General features: G+C 48.1%; 1 protein-coding gene across 1 annotated transcript in view; it reads left to right on the top strand.

Annotated features, from left to right (window-relative positions):
* Positions 1-18,552, top strand: part of Nup210 (nucleoporin 210) — a 99,648-nt gene that overhangs the window by 52,886 nt on the left and 28,210 nt on the right. The window contains exons 15-21 of the mRNA XM_021639284.2: positions 521-742; positions 2,031-2,204; positions 7,712-7,904; positions 8,643-8,749; positions 9,457-9,561; positions 9,656-9,757; positions 17,555-17,683. Of these exons, the coding sequence (XP_021494959.1) occupies positions 521-742; positions 2,031-2,204; positions 7,712-7,904; positions 8,643-8,749; positions 9,457-9,561; positions 9,656-9,757; positions 17,555-17,683 (1,032 nt within the window). The remainder of the gene's footprint in view (positions 1-520; positions 743-2,030; positions 2,205-7,711; positions 7,905-8,642; positions 8,750-9,456; positions 9,562-9,655; positions 9,758-17,554; positions 17,684-18,552) is intronic.

Raw genomic sequence — 18,552 nt, 5'->3', positions numbered from 1 at the left:
TCATGCTTTCCCCAGCACCCTCTTTGTGGGTACCAGTGTGCTGCTAGCTCTTCACTGTTAGAATTGAACATGGAGAGCATGGTTTTGTTCACAAAATTGTTTCTGTGTTAGGATAGATCACAAATAGGAATTTCTTGGGTTGTCTTTTTTTTTTTTTTTTTTGAGATAAGGTCTCTTTAACTTAACTTTGCTGTCTTAGAACTTGCTATGTAGACCAGGATGGTCTTGAACTCATAGAAACCCATCTGCCTCTGCCTCTGCTCCTGCCTCTTAAATGCTGGAATTAAACTATGCACCACTATTCCTGGCACCACTATTCTCCCTGCTCCAGTGAGGACCTAATTCTTCGCAGAGCCCCTAACTCATAGCAACCCTATGTGTGCTGCCCACGTGGAGACTGACTTTCAAAGAAGACACAGGGTAGCCCACCCAAGCAGGGTTAGGACCTGAGTTCTGGATGCCCAGCATTGCCTGGCCACCTACTCCCACTGCAATCTAAGCCTTTTCCTTCTTTCTCCAGGCTGTGGATCCCTCTTCTGTTGCTGTGGTAACCCTGGGTTCCTCAAAAGAGATGCTGTTCGAAGGAGGTCCCAGGCCATGGGTCCTAGAACCTTCCAAATTCTTTCGGAATGTCACTTCGGAAGACACAGGCAGCATCAGCCTAGCTCTCTTGAGTCCTCCAGCCTCCCGAAATTACCAGCAGCATTGGGTCCTTGTGACCTGCCAGGCCTTGGGTGAGCAGGTGAGTGGACAGCCGCCCTCAGTCCCACTTGGCCTCCTGGGACAGAAACAGGCAGGAACAGAAAACAGGTAGAACAATGAACTGAAAAATGAGAGTGATTCCTGCATGTCTGCCAGTGAAAAGACTGAAGATTCAATTGAAGGTACACATACACACTCTGACTAAGCCCTTTGACATCAGCAATCTTGGTCAAAGGAGTGCATGGAGAAAGGCCCCACTAAAGGTGCTAGTAGAAGTATAGGACAATATTAAGAACAAGAAAGGCCAGGGCTGGAGCAATGGCTCAGTGGTTAGGAGCACTGGTTGCTTTTCTAGAGGACCAGGGTTCAATTCCCAGCACCCACATGGTAGCTCACAACTGTGTGTAATTCCAGTCCAGGAGATCTATGGCACCAGGCATGCATGTGGTGTATACACACACACACACACACAAAATACCCATACACACAAAATAAAATAATTAAATCTTAAAAAAATGAAAGTACAAGAAATGCATAAAAGCAAATAAATAAAAAGACTAAGAAGAGTAGCAGTAAATTATCTTGGCTTGACTAGGCCATTGGAGTTCCTGCCTTGGCAGGATCCCACATAGATCTTCCAGACTCCCAGGCCTCTGGGCTCCCTCACCCGTGGTGTTATGGGCAGATAGCCTCCTTCCTCCTACCTCAAAGCAGACTGCTCTGTCCTCGCAGTTGTCTGCCACTGAGGAGGCTAACGATGCTCATTTCCTGCGTGCAGCTGTTAGCTGTGTTGCATATAAAGCCAGGACCCACACTTGACTTCAGAGTCCCTACTCTAGCAGCAAACGGGCCTTTCTGTTTCATATGACAGCTCCTCTCTCCTGTACAGTGTTGCATAGTACATGCAGGTGGTAAGTGTGGTCTCTCTCCTTCGCCTTAGAGGAGCGAGGAGCAATCAGATGTGGACTGGGGTGGTTCCAAATGTGGCTCTGGCCTCTCCACCGGGCTTTGTCTTACAGGGTCTGTTTTCTGACCCATTCCTTCATAGTTAAGGTCTCTTAACCTTCAGTATGCAGATTCCCACATCTGTGCCTCACCTCCATGGGTGTGAAGTCAGCACAGACTCTTTCAGATGTCCAGGAGCAGATTCAGTTGTGGTTTTCCTGGTGTCCTAGGGAACCACAGACATCTCCTGACCTGCCTCTTCTGAGAGGTCTGTCGACAGTACTTGGGATATAGGCATCATCACTATCCTGTAGAAGTTAAGTCTGAGCTCAGAGGAGAGGGGACTATGCTCAGATGTCTGACTGCTCCTCCTTCCCTTCTAGGTCATCGGCCTGTCCGTGGGAAACCGGCCAAGCCTCTCTAACCCCTTCCCTGCCGTGGAGCCAACTGTGGTGAAGTCCATCTGTGCTCCACCTTCCAGGCTCACTCTCATGCCTGTCTATGCCCTCCCGCAATTGGACCTATCCTGTCCACTGCTGCAGCAGAATAAGCAGGTGGTGAGTATGGCCACTCTTGGGGAGGGAGGAGACATTGCCTGCTGGATAGGTAGGAGAACCACAGCCCCCTGCACCCATGGTCTTGAGTGTTCTGATATCTGGGAGCCACATGCAGGCAGCTGGCTTTCAACAGCCAAAGCTGAGCAGGGTATTTCCATTTGCACCTTAAATCTGGGGATACAGAGCCTATAGACTTTCCAGTTCCAAACTCCAGTTGTATAGTTGATGCCTCGATTACAGAGACTTAGCTTCTGATTTTCTACTTTATAGGGATAGGAAGGTAACAGGCACTTGTTAGAAAGCCTACTTGGAGTTTTGTTCTTTTCCCAGGCTAGTAATAGGCAGTCCATCTCCCCTTAATGCTGTGCATAGTGAACCAGTCACAGCCCACAGTCAACGTTAGCATCACAGGGGGAAACTGATGCTCTGAGGAGCTCTGAAGTCCATATTTACCTCATGGGCACTCAGTCCCGTGTTAGAGTGCAGCCTTTGGGTATATTGTCAGCTGATGTCAGTATCTGTCATGTCAGAGCACATGTGGGTTAGGCTAGGTGAGTGGGGTGGCACAATAGGCTATGTATGGAATTGTGTGATAACTCATGATGGGTTCATGTGGACTTAGGATAGGGTGTAACCTCATCCTAAGTCCAGGAGCTTCTGTAGTGGCCATGCTTGATGCAACTCCTCCCCACCCCTTCTGATTCCAGACTCGCTATCGCCCTCTGCTGGGCACCTGAGGGGCTGTAGAGTCCTTGTGGAGTGTTCTGTGGTTTCAGTTGTTCACATGGGGTGTTGTCTTTGTGTGGTCAGAGTGGGATTGGGAGCTGTGAGGAGAGGGGACATCTGCAGCATTGCATTGTCATGGGACAGGGTATTCCAAAGTAAGTGTCAAGAGGGGAGAAAGTCCCTGGGGCCTTCAAACAACAGTTATGAGGGTAAAAGGTCGGCTCTCCCAGAAGCTAGGGCCCACCTGTCCAGTCCTTAGCTCTGGAGCATAACAGCCCTGGGCCCTGATTGCATCCTGCTCAGGAATGTGGGAGAAAGTAGCCTCAGCCCTTCATGGAAGAAGGAAGTTATGGTTTCCTTATTCCTCCAGCACGCATGTACTTGTCTGGCAGGTCCTTCTGTCCATTCAGCACCAAGCTCTGGAACAATACAGTGCTGCGGAGTGCTGAAGAGTCAGCAGGAGACAAGAGGGCCAGTGCAGGAAGTCTACAGAGAATATAGCTGGGCAGGGCCAGTGCTGCCAGGGAGTCAGAAGCGCCACAGAGGGTGGCAGGAGGAGCAGGACAAGTTGATGCCAGCCTAGCAGAGCCAAGGGAAAGGCCCCAGGGAGGTAAGATAGCAAGAGCAACAACTCTGGGGTCAGGCTATGGTCTCTAATATTCCTCCACATTGTGCCCAGAACAGTTCTTTGTACTTGGAACCTTCTCCTCTCAGCCTCATATTCCCCTGTCACCATAGCCATCTTTGAGGTGGGCAGAGTCTAAAATGCTGAACCAGCTTTACCCACCCCTAAATGGAGCAACTCCTTGTAGGGTCTGTGTCTCCCTGAAGCCATCTCAGAATAGGTACTGCTCACCTCTGTGCACCCAGGCTCCCTGCGAACCTGAAGGAACCTTCTGATTCTGAGTGTGTCCACAGGTGTGGGACATGTGCTTTGAGAGCTGAGTCTCTGGTGGCTGAAGGACAGCTTTGATCCGTACCCATCTATCCAAAGCTTGGTTAGGGGAGCTGCACAGCTGTAATGCCTGGGGCTTGAAGACCAACCTTCATCTCCTGTTGGAGTTAAGCTCAGCTGTTTATCCTCATGCTCTGGTGTGGATCTGTGGGATGGTTCTGCCTTTTCTGGCCCTTTTGCCTCACCAGAGCTGAGACTGACCACTCCACATACTTGAACTTATCTCCTCCACATGCTTCACTTGGGCAAGTAAGGGTGGTTTAGAGTAAGAGGTACAGCTTCTGTACACTCTCCACTGAGCCCATGGAGATTCTGTAGAGTATGTATCTTGCCCCCGCTCATCAAGGAGATGGGATGCAGGTCAGGGCCTGCAGATGGCTCAGCCCCAGTGTCTGCTGAAGAGTGAATGATTGTCTTTTTTCTGGCCTCAGATTGGGGTGCTCTGGAAAAGACTTCTCTGTCTTGGATTGTTCAGAAAACGTCCTGTACTTGTTACCTGCTTCAAGCCCTTTAAGCTTTTTGTTGACATAATATTGACGTATTTGTTGACATTGTGGCATGCACTGTGATTGATTCCATGTGTGTATGTAATGTGAGCTCTCAAATCAGGATGGGGACCCCTCCCTCTCAAGCATCGATGGTTCTCTTGTGTTGGGAGGAGGCTTCAGACTGTTCCCCTGTCGATGTTTTTGTGCTGTATTATTCTGGTATCTAGTTGGCCCCCTGAATTGCAGAACCCAAAGCTTACTGCTCCCTGTACTCAGAGCTGCTTCCCATCCTCTTGCCCCTCCCCTCTCTTCCCAGCCTCTAGTGACCCTCACCGGCTCTATTCTGCTTCTGTGAGATCATATGTGTGAGAGCCTGCATCACCTGTCTCTCTCTCTCTCTCTCTCTCTCTCTGCCTGGTTTGTCTGCATTTTTACCTTTCATTTTACATGTGTTTTGTGTAATTGTCCTTGGTAGAGGGAACAGCAATGTGTTAAGTTTGGATTCTCAGGAAATATCTGCCTGCTGGATCACCCACCAGAGGTAAGGAGTAAGAGCTGGTGCAGAAGTTCCACAGTGAACCCAGCACTCAGGATCATTGGCTTGTGTTCAAGCCCCACCTGCTGTGGGAACCGACCATTGGTGGTGACAGAGACCAGCAATGGTGGGATATGTGACCAGATGCAGAGTCCAGAGTGTAGCCATTATATATTCAGTATTTTCTGCTTAGAACTGCCTGTGGCTTACAGTTGGGCTCAGTGAGAAGGCCAAGCCCCTTCTGTAGCCTGTGGGGGCCTGATTCCCTGGTCTCTGGCTACTCTTACCAGTGACCCTATGCCTTTCTTGCTTGAATGCCTTGTCATTCCCCCTACCTGCTATCAGTGCTTGGGACTTAGATAGGCTGAACTGAGCTTGTCACTTTCCCATCTTTGGCCCCCGTGCCCTTGCCTGCCCCCACTGCCCCTGCTCTGACTTGCCTCATTTCTTTATCCAGATTCTCCTTTGTCTTCGGCTGCACTTAAAGATGTACTTACCTCAGTGTAGCTGATCCCCTCCCACTTCCCCTACTCCCAAGAACCTCCACAGTGACCTATCACTGTAGAATTTGCTTGCCTGGTTTAGTTTCTGATAGTCACCAGAATAGAGAGCTTGGCTTCTGCCAGTAGCTCAGCAAACAACCTTGGGCAAGTAAGGAGCACACTGTCCCTGAGTCCCTCTGGAAGGCACCCTTATGTAAACTGAGGGACACACTAAGATAGCAAGAGCATGGCGAGTAGATGCTAACCTGGATAGCAGGGGCCTTCATGTTGGGCAGTCTGTGCTACTGAGCTGCAGCAGGGCAAAACCCAAATCAGATAGAAATGTGTTTTCCTTGTCTTTAAGCATTGGTGAGAAGCTGAGCAAGGGGTTCCTGGGCTGTCTTCAGCCAGCTTGGGTTAGCCCAGAGCTGCTGTGGACTGAAAGGTAATGGCGTGACTGCAGAGCTTGACTCAGAATGTACTATGTGTCGTTGATGTCAGCAAGAAGTAATGGGCCTTGGACACAGAACTGCCATGTGATCCATCAGTCCTTGAGTTCCTGAGCCATGAGCCAGCCACTCAGGCATGCCCTCTGGGATTTATGGTCTCATTAGGGGACCTTGAAGAAGATATATCCCCGAGGTGCATCTGGGTGCAGTATCAATTTAATTTTATAGCTCTCCAATCCAAAGGCCACCTAGGACATGTTTGCAGAGTAAATTATTGGCAAGGTGAGATACCAGAACAGAGTCAACCAGTGGGAATGACAGACTGCAGTCAGACCAGGGCCTCCAGGAAGGCTAGTCAATGTTCCTCTCACCAAGCTTGGATGCTACTTGTGTAGGGGGTGGGGGTGAACACTAATTAGTCCAGGATTGGGTCGAGCTGATGGTGCCCAAGGAGAAATCAAAGTCATAGGAAGTCATGGGTTGGAGAATCCATGGTGTTCTGCCTTAAACCTGTGAGACTGTGAGCAAGTTCTGTAAAGTGGCTGAGCCACAGCTTTCCATTTTGTAAAAGTGGCATGTTCCAGTCAGCCTGCAGGCAATGCTTGCAGAGAGCTGATGTCTTTTCTGGGAAAGCACTGATTTTCTATCAGAGTTTGGGAGAAAAGAGTGAGATGTCTGGGGATAGATCTCTGCAACTCCTGCCCATACTCAGAGCTCCCCAGCTTGTGTCCTGCCCAATTAAAACCCTTGATGTGCCCAGGTGAAGAGCCGAACTGCTAGCACACTTGGTTAGGTCTGGTCTGAAATGAGGAGAGCTAGAAGAACAGGGAGAGGGATCCTGGAGGTAGATGCAGAGAGCTTGATGGCAACATCAGTCAGGATGGCCATGCCACAGTAACAGCCTCCACCCCTATAGCCCCACATTTTAACTGCAATTAAGCTCAGCTCTTGCCCATGCAGTGTAACAGTCTTAGGGAGTCCATCACTAGGAGCCATTGTGCAGAGAGATTGTGCTTAGGCCTCCCTCAAAGGGTGCCCCAGGATTGTCACAAATTACTTGCCACATCTCACTGGCCAGGCTCTGTGATAGTTACCTTTAGGTGAGAAAGGACAGTGCTTCCTTCTGGGCTGTGCCTAATGGATTAGATCAGTTATAAATTGTGCTAGAGCCGAGCCCATTTCACCACTTCAGTGTAAATTTGTCTCTCCAAAACAATAGTACAGGATTAATATTTAGAAGAGAATCCTGGGGCTAAAGAGATGGCTCAGTGGTTAAAGGGACTTGTTCTTATAGAGAACTGGAATCTGCTCTCAGCACCCACATGGTGGTTCACAACCATCCATAACTCCAGTTCTAAGGGATCTGGTACCCTCTTCTGGCCTCTGCAAACATGTGTTGTACATCTGTACATCCAGGCAAAACACTCATACATATAAAATAAGTAAATCTAAAAGAAAAAAAAATCTTTTCTTAAAAGAAAATATAGGCAGATGGATTCTGCTTCCTACCCTGACTGGAACGGCCAAAGATGGAGGCCCTAGGCAGGAAGGGCTGGAGCCAAGGGTCAGTGTAGACTTGGAAGATGCTCCTGCCTGTGCTTGGCTGTTTCCTTGCCATATACCCCCTGTGTCATTTTCTTAGGGAAGAAGGGGATCTTTATTGCCTATAGAGAAGCAGGAGCCATTTTGAACAGGGCTTTGGGTATTTTAGTGGTGGAATTCCTGAGCATTGGTTTGTGGTTCATCTCAACCCCTTCAATTAGTACTTTCTGAGCCCACAAGGGAATCTGCTTGCTTCATGGCATACCTGTAACAGACAGTAGCGTGAGAGTCCTGGGTGTTTTCACAGCATCTGATCATTGTTTCTTTTAGGTTCCAGTATCCAGTCACCGCAATCCTCTGTTAGACCTGGGTGCCTATGACCAACAGGGCCGACGATTCGATAATTTCAGCTCTCTGAGCATCCAATGGGAGTCCTCCCGGCCATCATTGGCCAGCATTGAACCTGACCAGCCCATGCAGCTGGTATCCCAGGCTGATGGGAATGGCCAAAAGAAACTACATGGTGAGCCAGGTCTTTAGCCAGAGGGCCCGGGGCTGGAGGAAATGGAGGAAGCCCCAGACATGTAGGAAGATCCTGCCTAAGCTAATGCCTAGGACCTCAGGTATCTGGGCTCCCCTTCATTCAGAGCTGAATGTAGAGAGCTCATCTCCAGTCCCCCAACCCCTTCTTTTGAGACCAAGTTTCACTGTAGCACTACCTGGCCCAGAACTCACTATGTAGACCAGGCTGACCTCAGATTCACAGAGATCCACATGCCTGTACCTCTTGAGGGATGGGATTAAAGATATAGCACCACAGCTGTCTACTGTTTCTTTTTCTTTTTTTTTTTTTCTTTCTTGTTTTTTGAGACATAGTCTTCCTGTGCAGTCTCAAACTTGAGGTCTTCCTGTTTGTTGAATGCTAAGATCCCAGGCCTGTGTTGGTACACCCAGCTGTGTTCCTTTAATCCCATAAAGGCATGTGAGGTAGAAACCAGAGCCTCAGAATCCAGAACACACAAATCTCCTGTCCCAAGTCCCTTGAACATGCTGTGGCAGTGACAAACTTCCTCAGCAGCCCAGTGTTGAGCCTGTCCTCTCAACTTTCCTCAAAACTGTTTTGGGTCTGCTAACCTTTTCAGGACTAAAAGCTTCAGCAAACCCAGTTAGCTGTTTTTAAACTTGAAACAGAGTCAGCAGCGGAATGAGGTTGCCCCAGGGTAGCTTCTGACCAACATTTGTTTCCCATCTGTGCCCTCAGGTTTGCAGGCAGTTGCAGTTCATGAGGCATCAGGAACCACAGCCATCTCTGTCACAGCGACTGGCTACCAGCAGCCTCACCTGAATGCAGCCAGAGTGAAGCAGCCGGTATCTCTCAGAGGACACAGTGGGCGGGACCATGGGCAAGGCCAGAATGTCTCCTGTTTTGTGTAGATTCTATCTGGTGTGTGAGGGCCCTGACCCTCCATGCTGGGGATCACTTCTACTTGATTCTTCTCCCTTCCCCAGCATTTCTTGGGGGCTTCAAGAAAATGTGCTGCTTCTGGGGTGGAGGGTTCCAGTGGGTGCATGTGAGGAACTGGAACGCTTTCCCAAGAATGGTCCTGTCTAGATGAGACCCACCCTGTCAGACCACCCCCTAGCTGCTACTGAACTGGTGTGGAGGCTGTAGATACTCATGGGCAGGGAAGGTGGGAGTTTGCATTCTAAGGAGTCTGGATGGTGAGAGAAAGCTATCCCCATTTGGAAGGAGATGGCCTGCTGAAGGGCCATCCCACATGTCTTCACCCCATTCTATTTTTACTTTTCTAGGAACCGGTTAGCTTTTGAATAGCCTCACTGAGCTCTCTACTGGAGCCTCATGCCCCACAGACACCCTCTAAAGACCTTCATATATGGTTCTGACCTCTCTGAGGCTCTCTGCCTTTCAGGCCTCCCTTGGGTACCGACACTGCTTGAAGTTTCTGTTCCTGGAATGAGGACATTACCTGGAACATCGAGCCTTGCTTTTCTTGGAGGTAGCTGGTGTTGTCTGTGGTCTTCTGGATCCAATAATGTTGTCCTTTCTTTTTCAGCATGACCCTCTAGTACCCGTGACAGCCTCCATCGAGCTTATTCTTGTAGAAGATGTGAGGGTCAGCCCAGAAGAAGTGACCATCTATAACCATCCAGGTGTCCAGGTATGACCCTTTGCCTCCCCAACCCTTTCAGACAAGGTGCCGTGTACTCTGTGCCACTCAGCCTGTCTGCTTTCATCCCCGTATCTCCCTCCAGGTAGAACTCCACATCACAGAAGGCTCTGGCTACTTCTTCCTCAACACAAGCACTCTGGACACTATCAAGGTGGCCTACCAGGACACCCGGGGCGTGGCTGTGGTAAGCTTGGGCATTGGGATCCCAGCTATCTAGTCAGGTTGACATTATTCCAAAAACTGACTCTTAATAACACCCACTGTGTACTGAGCAGGGCCTTGAGATTCTGAGGCACTCTGAAGCCTCTGCCATTCCCATGCCACCTCTGCTTTCTCTTCTGTATCTACAATTACCAGCACTGTTAATTACCTATTCTTTCCTTTCAATCAACCTTCCAATTCATCTTTTAATTATTCTTTTATTACATAAGCGGCTTTGAGGTAACCCTAAAAAACTTGCATTTCAAAGCTTCTCCAGTTCTCTCTTCACTCTCTCCTACCTCTCCAGAGTGTCCACTTCACCCTGCTGGATGTGTAGCTGAGGATGTCCTTTAGCAAAGGATAATTGATCTTCTGATCTTGCTTCTCCATTTCTGGGATTATAGGTTCGCACTACCACACCTGTTTTTGTATGGTGCTGGGAATCCAACCCAGCATTTCCTGCATGCCAGGTGGGCACTCTACCACCTGAGCTGTGTTCCCTGCCCTAGTTTGTCTTTATTGTTGAGAATAATGCTGCTGTGAACATTTGTGTACAGGAGGGTCTTTCTGAAAGACTTTTTTGTAAGTACAAGTGTTTGCATGTATGTAATGCACAAAATGTACGCGCCTGGAAGAGGGTGTCAAATCTCCTGGAATTTGAGTTACAGATGGTTGTGAACTTTTTGTAGGATCTGGGATTTGCAACCAGCTACTCTGGAAGAGCAGCCAGTGCTCTTAACTGCTGAACCATCTCTCCAGCCCTGTGTATACTATTTGTGTGGATACGTATTTCATTTCTGTTTATGTGCCCAGGAATGGTAACTGCATAGAAGGTTTTGAGGAACCACTGTTTGCCCATGATCCATCCTGCCAGTGGTGGATAAGAGTGCCAGTTTCTCCTCATTCTTGTCAATACTTATAATTTTCTTTTCTTAATAGAGACAAAGAATGGAGACAGAGAACTGTCCTAAATGTCCACACTTGTGTCTGATGCAGTATCTCTGCAGTCATTAAATAGGAAGTTCTTCCTAAAAGGAGGTCCAGAATGATACCCACTCACACAGTGGTCAGCACTTGCCAGGTAGGGCATTGCCACTGGGCAGCTCTGAACCCAAATTCTGCTTTCTCTGTTGAAAGTTGTACGTACCTCATTCCTAAAGAGTCAAGGCTTACCCTGGACTCTGAGGCGGGCCAAGCTGCAATGGAGGGCATGTGACTTCAACTTATGACAGCTGATTGACTGGCTGGCTGGCTGTGATTCCCCAGGCCCCTTTAGTGTTTTAGTGTGTGTGTGTGTGTGTGTGTGTGTGTGTGTGTGTGTGTGATCATGTCATGTGTGAATATAGGTAGTTGGACTCCTTCCCTTTGAATTTGGACGTTTTAATTGCTTTTTCTTGCCTTATTTTGTTCTGGCTACAGTCTCTAGTACATTACTGAATAGAAGTATGAGAAAAGTCACCACTGTGTTGCTCTAGATTGTGGAGAGAAAGCTTGCATCCTTCCACCACTAAGTATGATGTTGGCATTTTACAGATTTCTGAGATAGGATAGTAGCCAAGGGGCTTCTAGACTAGGCTGAAAATTTAGTTTTGGCTTTGGTTTTGACAGGGTTTCTCCATGTAGCCCTGGTTGTTCTGGAACTCACTTTGTATACCAGGCTGGCCTTGAACTCACAGAGATCTGCCTGCCTCTACCTCCCTGAGTGCTGGGATTAAATGTGTGTACCACCATACCTGACTTTTTTTTTTTTTTAAGTATTTTTAAGTGTGTTTGGAGGATAAGGACAGATAATATTCTTCACCCCACCCTTATCCTACCTTGTCTCTGCTAGTGTAGGTGCAGATCAGGCCTCTGGGAGAAAACAGACTCAGTTCCCCCACGGGTTCATCTGATTTCCAGAACTTCCAGCAGACAAGGAATGGGCATCTCCCTGATGCTGCCTTGCCTCTGCTCAGGAATTCTCTCTTTGCCTGTGAGTGTGAGGTGAGGGTGTTGGGCAGTGATATTGTTCCCTTGCTCAGATAGTAAATCTCTGCTCCCACCATTCAGGTCACCCTTGAACACTGGTAAAGGAGTGTGGCCATGTTGTAGGGCTCTGGTCACAGACATGTCGAGGTTGTCATGGGTCTTTCTGCTGCTGGTCTAGTAGACACCAGACTTAGAGCAGATGCCCGGTACATCTCCTTTGTCTTTTATGATTGCCTAGGCAGAGACTAGCTCCTGTACAAAGGTGCTCACAGGCATATAGATGGTGGTAGTGCAGACCATTGTAGATCTAGGAGAGTTCCTGCCGGCTCTTCATTGAGCTGAGGAACCTAAGGACATGTTTCTGAGTAAGTATGTGTGTGGTGCTGCCGGATTCAGGTTAAAAAATAGCCATCTCTGTATCTTGTTTAGAACTAATGAAGAGAGAGCATCAGAGAAGCCAGGTGAGAGGAAAAGGAGGCAGGTAGCTGAGGGGAGTGCTGTGGGTGCACCTCACTCTCGGTTCTTACCTGTGTTCTAATTCAGCTCTGTGCCAGGCTGACTAACATGTGATACTGATGACATTAGTAGTCAGCAAACTCTGTGTCCGTCTGCAGGGAAGCATCAAATTCAGCTGAATTAGGGCCTGTGGGAATTGGTCATAGCAGCTGTAGAAGGACTTGTTTATACATGCTGCTGGTAGATTCGAAGGCACCTTTAGGATGCTCCTTTTCCCAAGCTCTGATGTGACTGAGTGCATTTCAAGAGGCACTGGAGCTGCTCATTGCTTGGAGGATGTTCATTTTTCTGTTCCTCCTTTACTATCTTTTTATGTGTTAGGCCTATGTTTTCTAATTTTCTGTGTTTTAGTTCCTTTTTTAAAAGATTTTTTTTTTATTTAGTGTATGAGTGTTTGCCTGCATGTATGTGTGTACCACATGTATGCAGTGTCTGCAGAAGCCAGAGAAGAGCATCAAATCCCCTGGAGTGAGAGTTACAGATGGTTTAAGCCACCATGTGAATGGTGGAAATTGAATTCCTGTCCTCTGGAAGAGCAGCCATTGCTCTTAACCAATGAGCCATCTCTCCAGCTGGTGGGCTATCCCTAAATTTCCTGGCTGACCTTTAACTTCTTGGTTCAAGTGCTCCTCCTATCCCAGCCTTCTGAGTAGCTGGAACTGTAGGTGTGGTACCCATACTTTTCCCAAGCGTTTTCATTTGTTCCCTTTATAAAGTAAGGAATAGTTGTACAGCCTTCTATGTGAGTGTGCCTTGTCAAAGCTTGACACTAGAAGGAAAAGCTTTAGTTGAAATTTATCCACACATCTGGAAATTTAACTTATCTTTGTGTTCAAGAGATTAAAAATAACTTGCCGCTATCAAGAAGAAGGGAATTTTGAAATCAGGAGAGGTATATCTGTTGCTACAGCAACCAGCAATAGTTCCTCTTAGTCAGGTTGCTTTTTTTTTTTCTTTTGTTTTGTTTTTTTCAAGATTTATTTATTAGTATACAGTGCTCTGCCTGCAGGCCAGAAGAGGGCACCAGATCTCATAATAGATGGTTGTGAGCCACCTTGTGGTTGCTGGGAATTGAACTTGGGACCTCTGGAAGAGCAGCCAGTGCTCTTGATCTCTGAGCCATCTCTCCAGCTCCCTACCCTCCCAGGTTGCCCTTCCAGAGTAAGATGAGGGTAAACCTATGGCCAGAAAAAATAACTTTCATCCAAGTGCTCTTGAGAGTCAATTTGGGGCTTGGCTCTGTGTATAGGTAGTGAGAGCACCATATCTGGAGATGTTCAAATAGAAGCTGTGTATATAGGTAGTGAGTATACCATATCTGGAGGTGGTCAAATAGAAACTGGAACCTTTGTTTTAAAACCCAAACTGGAACCTTTGTTTTAAAACGCTCAAGGATTCCAGCATTACAGTTTCCCTTAGAATACCTCTGAGCTCCTTAAGATACTGCTATTTTGGGGTTATCTCTGTAGATATCAGTACCCCCATCTTCACAGGGTTACAGTGGGCTGGAACCATTCTGTCCCATGGCCAGCCTGGTACCCTGGGAAGCAGCATTGGAGGCAGGCCTTCTGAGTGTTCCATGGAACACTGACCTTGGGTTTCCGCTTTCTCCTCCAATTGCTTCAAGGGGAAATCTGCTCCTATTTCCTTCTCCTTCTCCGGAACCTGCAGGATCTTTCAGAGTGTTGATGGGCTGTGACGGGTGCTCCCAGCTTCCTTCCGAGGGCTGTCTCTGAAGGACACATTTGCACATTTCTTTGGCATTTTGCAGCTGCTAATTAGCAGCATTCTCATCTCTCTCCTTCACAGACAAGAAAGTCCACAGCCGTTCTCACGTAGCTCCTAGACAATGCTTCGTTCTTCCCTATTGATAGGCAGTTGAGGCTCCACAGCGGTTCCTGTGTGTTTGTAGTTGGCTTCTCATTGTCTTTGAAAGAGATGTGAATGCATGTTGCATACAGCAGGCTGTGGTGGAGATTTTCATGCCCACACAATGAGCTCCAGGCTGAGCAGGGCTGATTAGTTTTGCTCACACAGCCCCCAGGACCTCTGCAAGGGACCTTTATTTCATTTTTGGCTGGTTTGCATGAAAGAGTGTTTACCTGATTTAAACTTAAGAGTTTCTTCCTTCTCAACCGTTCCTCATATTTCATGAGTCCTCTGAGCTCAGCCTGTCACTAAGAGTTTGGTGTGCCCTGAGCACTTGACACTTCTTTTTGCTGTGTTCATTTGAGAAAGCTCTAGGGCAGAGTATGGTGGTAACAAGGACTAAGGCTCCCAGGCTCTGCTCTGGTGAGCCACAGTCATGCTTCTCCTCATTACTGCACTGTGTGGCCAGCCATGATACCCTGGGACATACGCAGATGCATAATGGGGATGAGTTAGTAGGAGGTGATGGTTGTGTGGCTTGAACTCAGGTGTTCCACATCTTCTGTGAGGCTGGCTGTTGATGGTGTGGTGCCTAGCTTCTGATCTCACTTTTGGGGAACTGGCAGAGCTGACCACAGCATGAAGTTTTCTCCAGGCTGACTCCTGGATACCTGTGGTCTTCATATGAGCTCTAGTCATCCCTGTAGACTGCCGGGTGAGAGACTCCAGATATGGGTCCCAGTCCTTTTGCATGGTATCTTGGCCTGCTTCATGGCTTTGATGAGCTCATCAGAAGAGAGAGAAGCTAATGGTCCCTGTGGTGGTCAGAAATATTGCTAGGAGCCTTATTCATCTGAAAATGTCACCTGCCAAAACAACTTTGAAGTGTGAATGGAGCCCAGGAAGGCAGGGCTGGTGAGCTCATAGGCCATACAGTTTCTTAATGAGCAATAATGCATTCATCGTCTCCAAATTGATGACAGGACTTTCCCTTGGGCTCAGTACTTGATGATATTCTCAGTGGCATGGCCAACACTTGGAAATGAGAACTCATTCCAGACATTCCCACTGCCCCTTCTCTGTTCTGAATGTCCATCAAGAAGCATGTGGTAACAGACTCTTGAGAAGTATAAGCCACCTACACAGTCTGGTGAGGAGTGATCTAGGGTCCCCAGCTAGTGGTCAGCTCTCTACTTCCCTCCATGCTGATTCTTTGTCTGCAAAGTGACTTTATATTCCAGACTCAAAGCTTCGTTACAGGGAAAGTGAGCTGGAGTAAGTCCAGGAGTAGAGCAGGCCAAACCACGCCACTTCCTTACGTGTAGCCTGGCTCTGTCCTCCTGTTCTGTCATCCGGAAGGTGGCTAAACGTCCATCCTCTGGGAAGCCAAGTGGAAAAGGAATTGATTTCCCCACTGCCATTTTATGCCTTTGTTTAAAATGTGCAAAGTGACTTCGTTTTTTGAAGGACAGAGGGAAACATGAAAAAGAAAACCACTCAGGCCTGCATTGCCCATGTGGGTCTGCTAGTGTGTGCACTGTGTAATTTCCTCAGGTTATAGAGGACATGCCAGCTCCTGATGGCAGCAGCTCTTGCATGAGCATCAGACCAGGGCCTAGGTCTGATTCTGAGGTGCTCATTCCTCCATGTAATTTTGCATGAGCTTTCTTTAGGGAAAGTATAATAACTATCCACAGCAAAGCCAGATGAGTGGTAGCTTCTCCACCCATATTTAATGCCAGGCTGGCTAGCAGCAACAGCTCAAATCCCCACAGCCATCATTTTGGAATGTAAGTATGATTCCTATCCTGGGATCTTTGTTAATCTACTTTAAGCCATCATATTAAATAAGCCAGGCATACCTCATCTGCTTGGATATACCCTGGAGCTCAGCTACACCTGCATGTAGCAGCTTAGCCCAGCTTTCCAATTTTGTCAACTCCTAGCTACCTGTGAGCCTACCTAGCTACCTGTGGGCTTAGGCCTTTCTCAGCTTAGCCTTTCCCTGTCAGTCCCTCTCCTCTCCTTTGCTCCTGTTCTAGATGTGTAGAACTTGTTTTTCTGTGAAGGAGGCAGTGCCCCTGTATTGGGAACTAAGCTACTTGGATTGGATCTCTAGCTTCCCTTCAGGCTGTTTCCACCCTGCCTTTGAGACGTGGAATCCATAGAGTCTATGTTCTCGGCATAGTTCTTCAGAAATTCCCATTTTTAGCCAAACTAGTTCATTCAAAGCTATGGGCCTTTGTCTAATTAAGGCATGGAGGTTGGGTGTAGGCTGCCAGACCTCAGGCTCTGTGTAAGTCTTCTGGAAGGTAAGGAGGTCATCATGGAGGGGAAAGGCTAACAGAAAAAATCCCATCAGGGATAAGGGGAAGTCAGCCCAGTGGAGGGAAGACCATGCCTATCCAGTGAGGGAAGTGAGGCTTGAAGTTGAAGCCAGCACCTGAGGGCCTGGGGAAGAGGCAGAAAGTTGGTTATTTCCCTTTGGGGGAGAACCTATACCAACCCTGCTCCGCATCCCAACACACAAATTCTTGGTATTGGAACTTTGCAAATGCTGAGCTGCTTGCTGAATGCATTTATACCCCCAAGCCCCACTGTGACAGAGTGTAATCGCAAAGTCAGTCACGGGCTCCCTGCCCTCCCCCTGCCTGCTCAGTCTCAGAAGTCACCCAGCTGAAACACATGCCTAGGGGACATGTTGTGACAAGTCCATATTTGATAGTCAGATGTTTCCTCCGAGGAGCCACTGCATCTGGGCCAGTGCTTGGAGCTGCAGTTGCTTAGGAGAATCTCTGGGGCTGCATGGGTGAGGAAGGATAAAAGGTTGCTCTGGGAGCTAACTAGGAAATTCAAGCTTGTGTTTGTTCATTCACCTAGAACTTCTTTACTGATCATGACTTCAAGCAAAGCAGGGTTGCAGAGATGGGTAGACCTGCAGGAGGCCAGGAGTGGGTGACTTGGGTGGTCTGTTCTCAGGTCTCTTATGCTGTGAGTACAGAAGTGAGCTCTCTTTGGAAGCAGCTGTCCCCAGTTCTCCCAGCTTCTGACTTGGAGCTTCACATGAGACTCCAACGGGTGTGCTGCTGTTATTAGAGCCATCTGGCCAGGCCATCCGGGGTTTGAATCTTCTTCCTCCAGGTTACTGTGTGTCCTCATCCATCATACTTTGATCAAATCCCTCCCCCCCGTTTTTTGTAAGATTCATAAAGTTAGATGAATGCTGTTGGAGGTCCCCCTGGCAGTAATACCCCATCGGCAGTTCATGCAGAGGAGAGGTGGCAGAGGATCTTCTCTGTCCACTTTTTTAAAGTTCTGGCCATGTAGTTCCTGGGTATTGGCATCTCAGGAGGCAAGATACTGCTAATGGCCCCTGAACAGAGATGGGGCCTGCAATATTGTGACCCTGTCCACCTCTGCTTTTCAGGTGCACCCTCTGCTCCCAGGCTCATCAACTGTCATGGTTCATGACTTGTGCCTGGCCTTCCCAACCCCAGCAAAGGCCGTCATTCATGTCTCCGACATCCAGGAGCTCTACGTCCGAGTGGTGGACAAGGTCAGTAGATGCTTCTCCACGTGGCCTCCTCTCTGCTGATGTACATAAAGCAGGGATAGTGTGTGCTGGGAGGTGTTTCCTTGTGTCCTTTGCTTTTCCCCCTGAGTCCTGACCACTCCGTCCCCTCCAGAATGGCCGAACTTATGTTGTCATCTCTGACTCCCGTACTTCTTGTGGACAGTGCAAGCTGATGTCCCTGCTATATTTCTTCATCTCAGTTGTCACCAGGAAAGCTTGGCAGTAAATTCTGTCTGCAGGATTGACTGAGTTAGCGTTGATTTGGGAATGCATGTCCTCTGGTTCACATAGGTTATTCACCAGTCTGCCACTACCTTGCTGAGCATGGAGTTTTGCCCCAGAATGTAGGATAATGCTTCTTGGGAATTTCAGGGGCAAATGAGTAAAACACAGTACTGCCAAGTGCTCCCGTGAAATGAATAAACAACAAACCTAGGTTTCCCTCTTATGTGAGTGGGAATCTGATTTAGAGCTGAGGTGGCTTAAGCTAGGCTTTCAGAGCATACTTCCCAGTCCCATTTTCCTGTGCTGATGAAAAGGTTAGTCGTTGAAAAAGGGATTTTCAGGCAGTTTAGATTTCATAGCTAAAAAGCATCATTAGCTCAAAAGCTAAGGTTCTATTACCCAGCCTCAGATATTCCTGAGTATTTTCTCATGGAGACAGGTTGGCTAGGTATCTCAAGATAACCTTTAGCCCAGTGTCCTCCTGCCTCAGCCTCTCCTGAGTGCCACCACAGCTAGCTTCTCTCGAGCTTGCTCACTAGATCCCTCTTCAGTAGGCTCTCTGGACCCTCCTTTCTTAATGTGCCTACTGATAGTTTGCATAAATGTGAGCTGCTTGGACATTGAGC

Source organism: Meriones unguiculatus, chromosome 5, assembly GCF_030254825.1.
Source record: "Meriones unguiculatus strain TT.TT164.6M chromosome 5, Bangor_MerUng_6.1, whole genome shotgun sequence".
Taxonomy (NCBI): domain Eukaryota; kingdom Metazoa; phylum Chordata; class Mammalia; order Rodentia; family Muridae; genus Meriones; species Meriones unguiculatus.
Note: the sequence above shows the minus strand (reverse complement) of the source record. Positions and strands in the feature narration are given on the sequence as shown.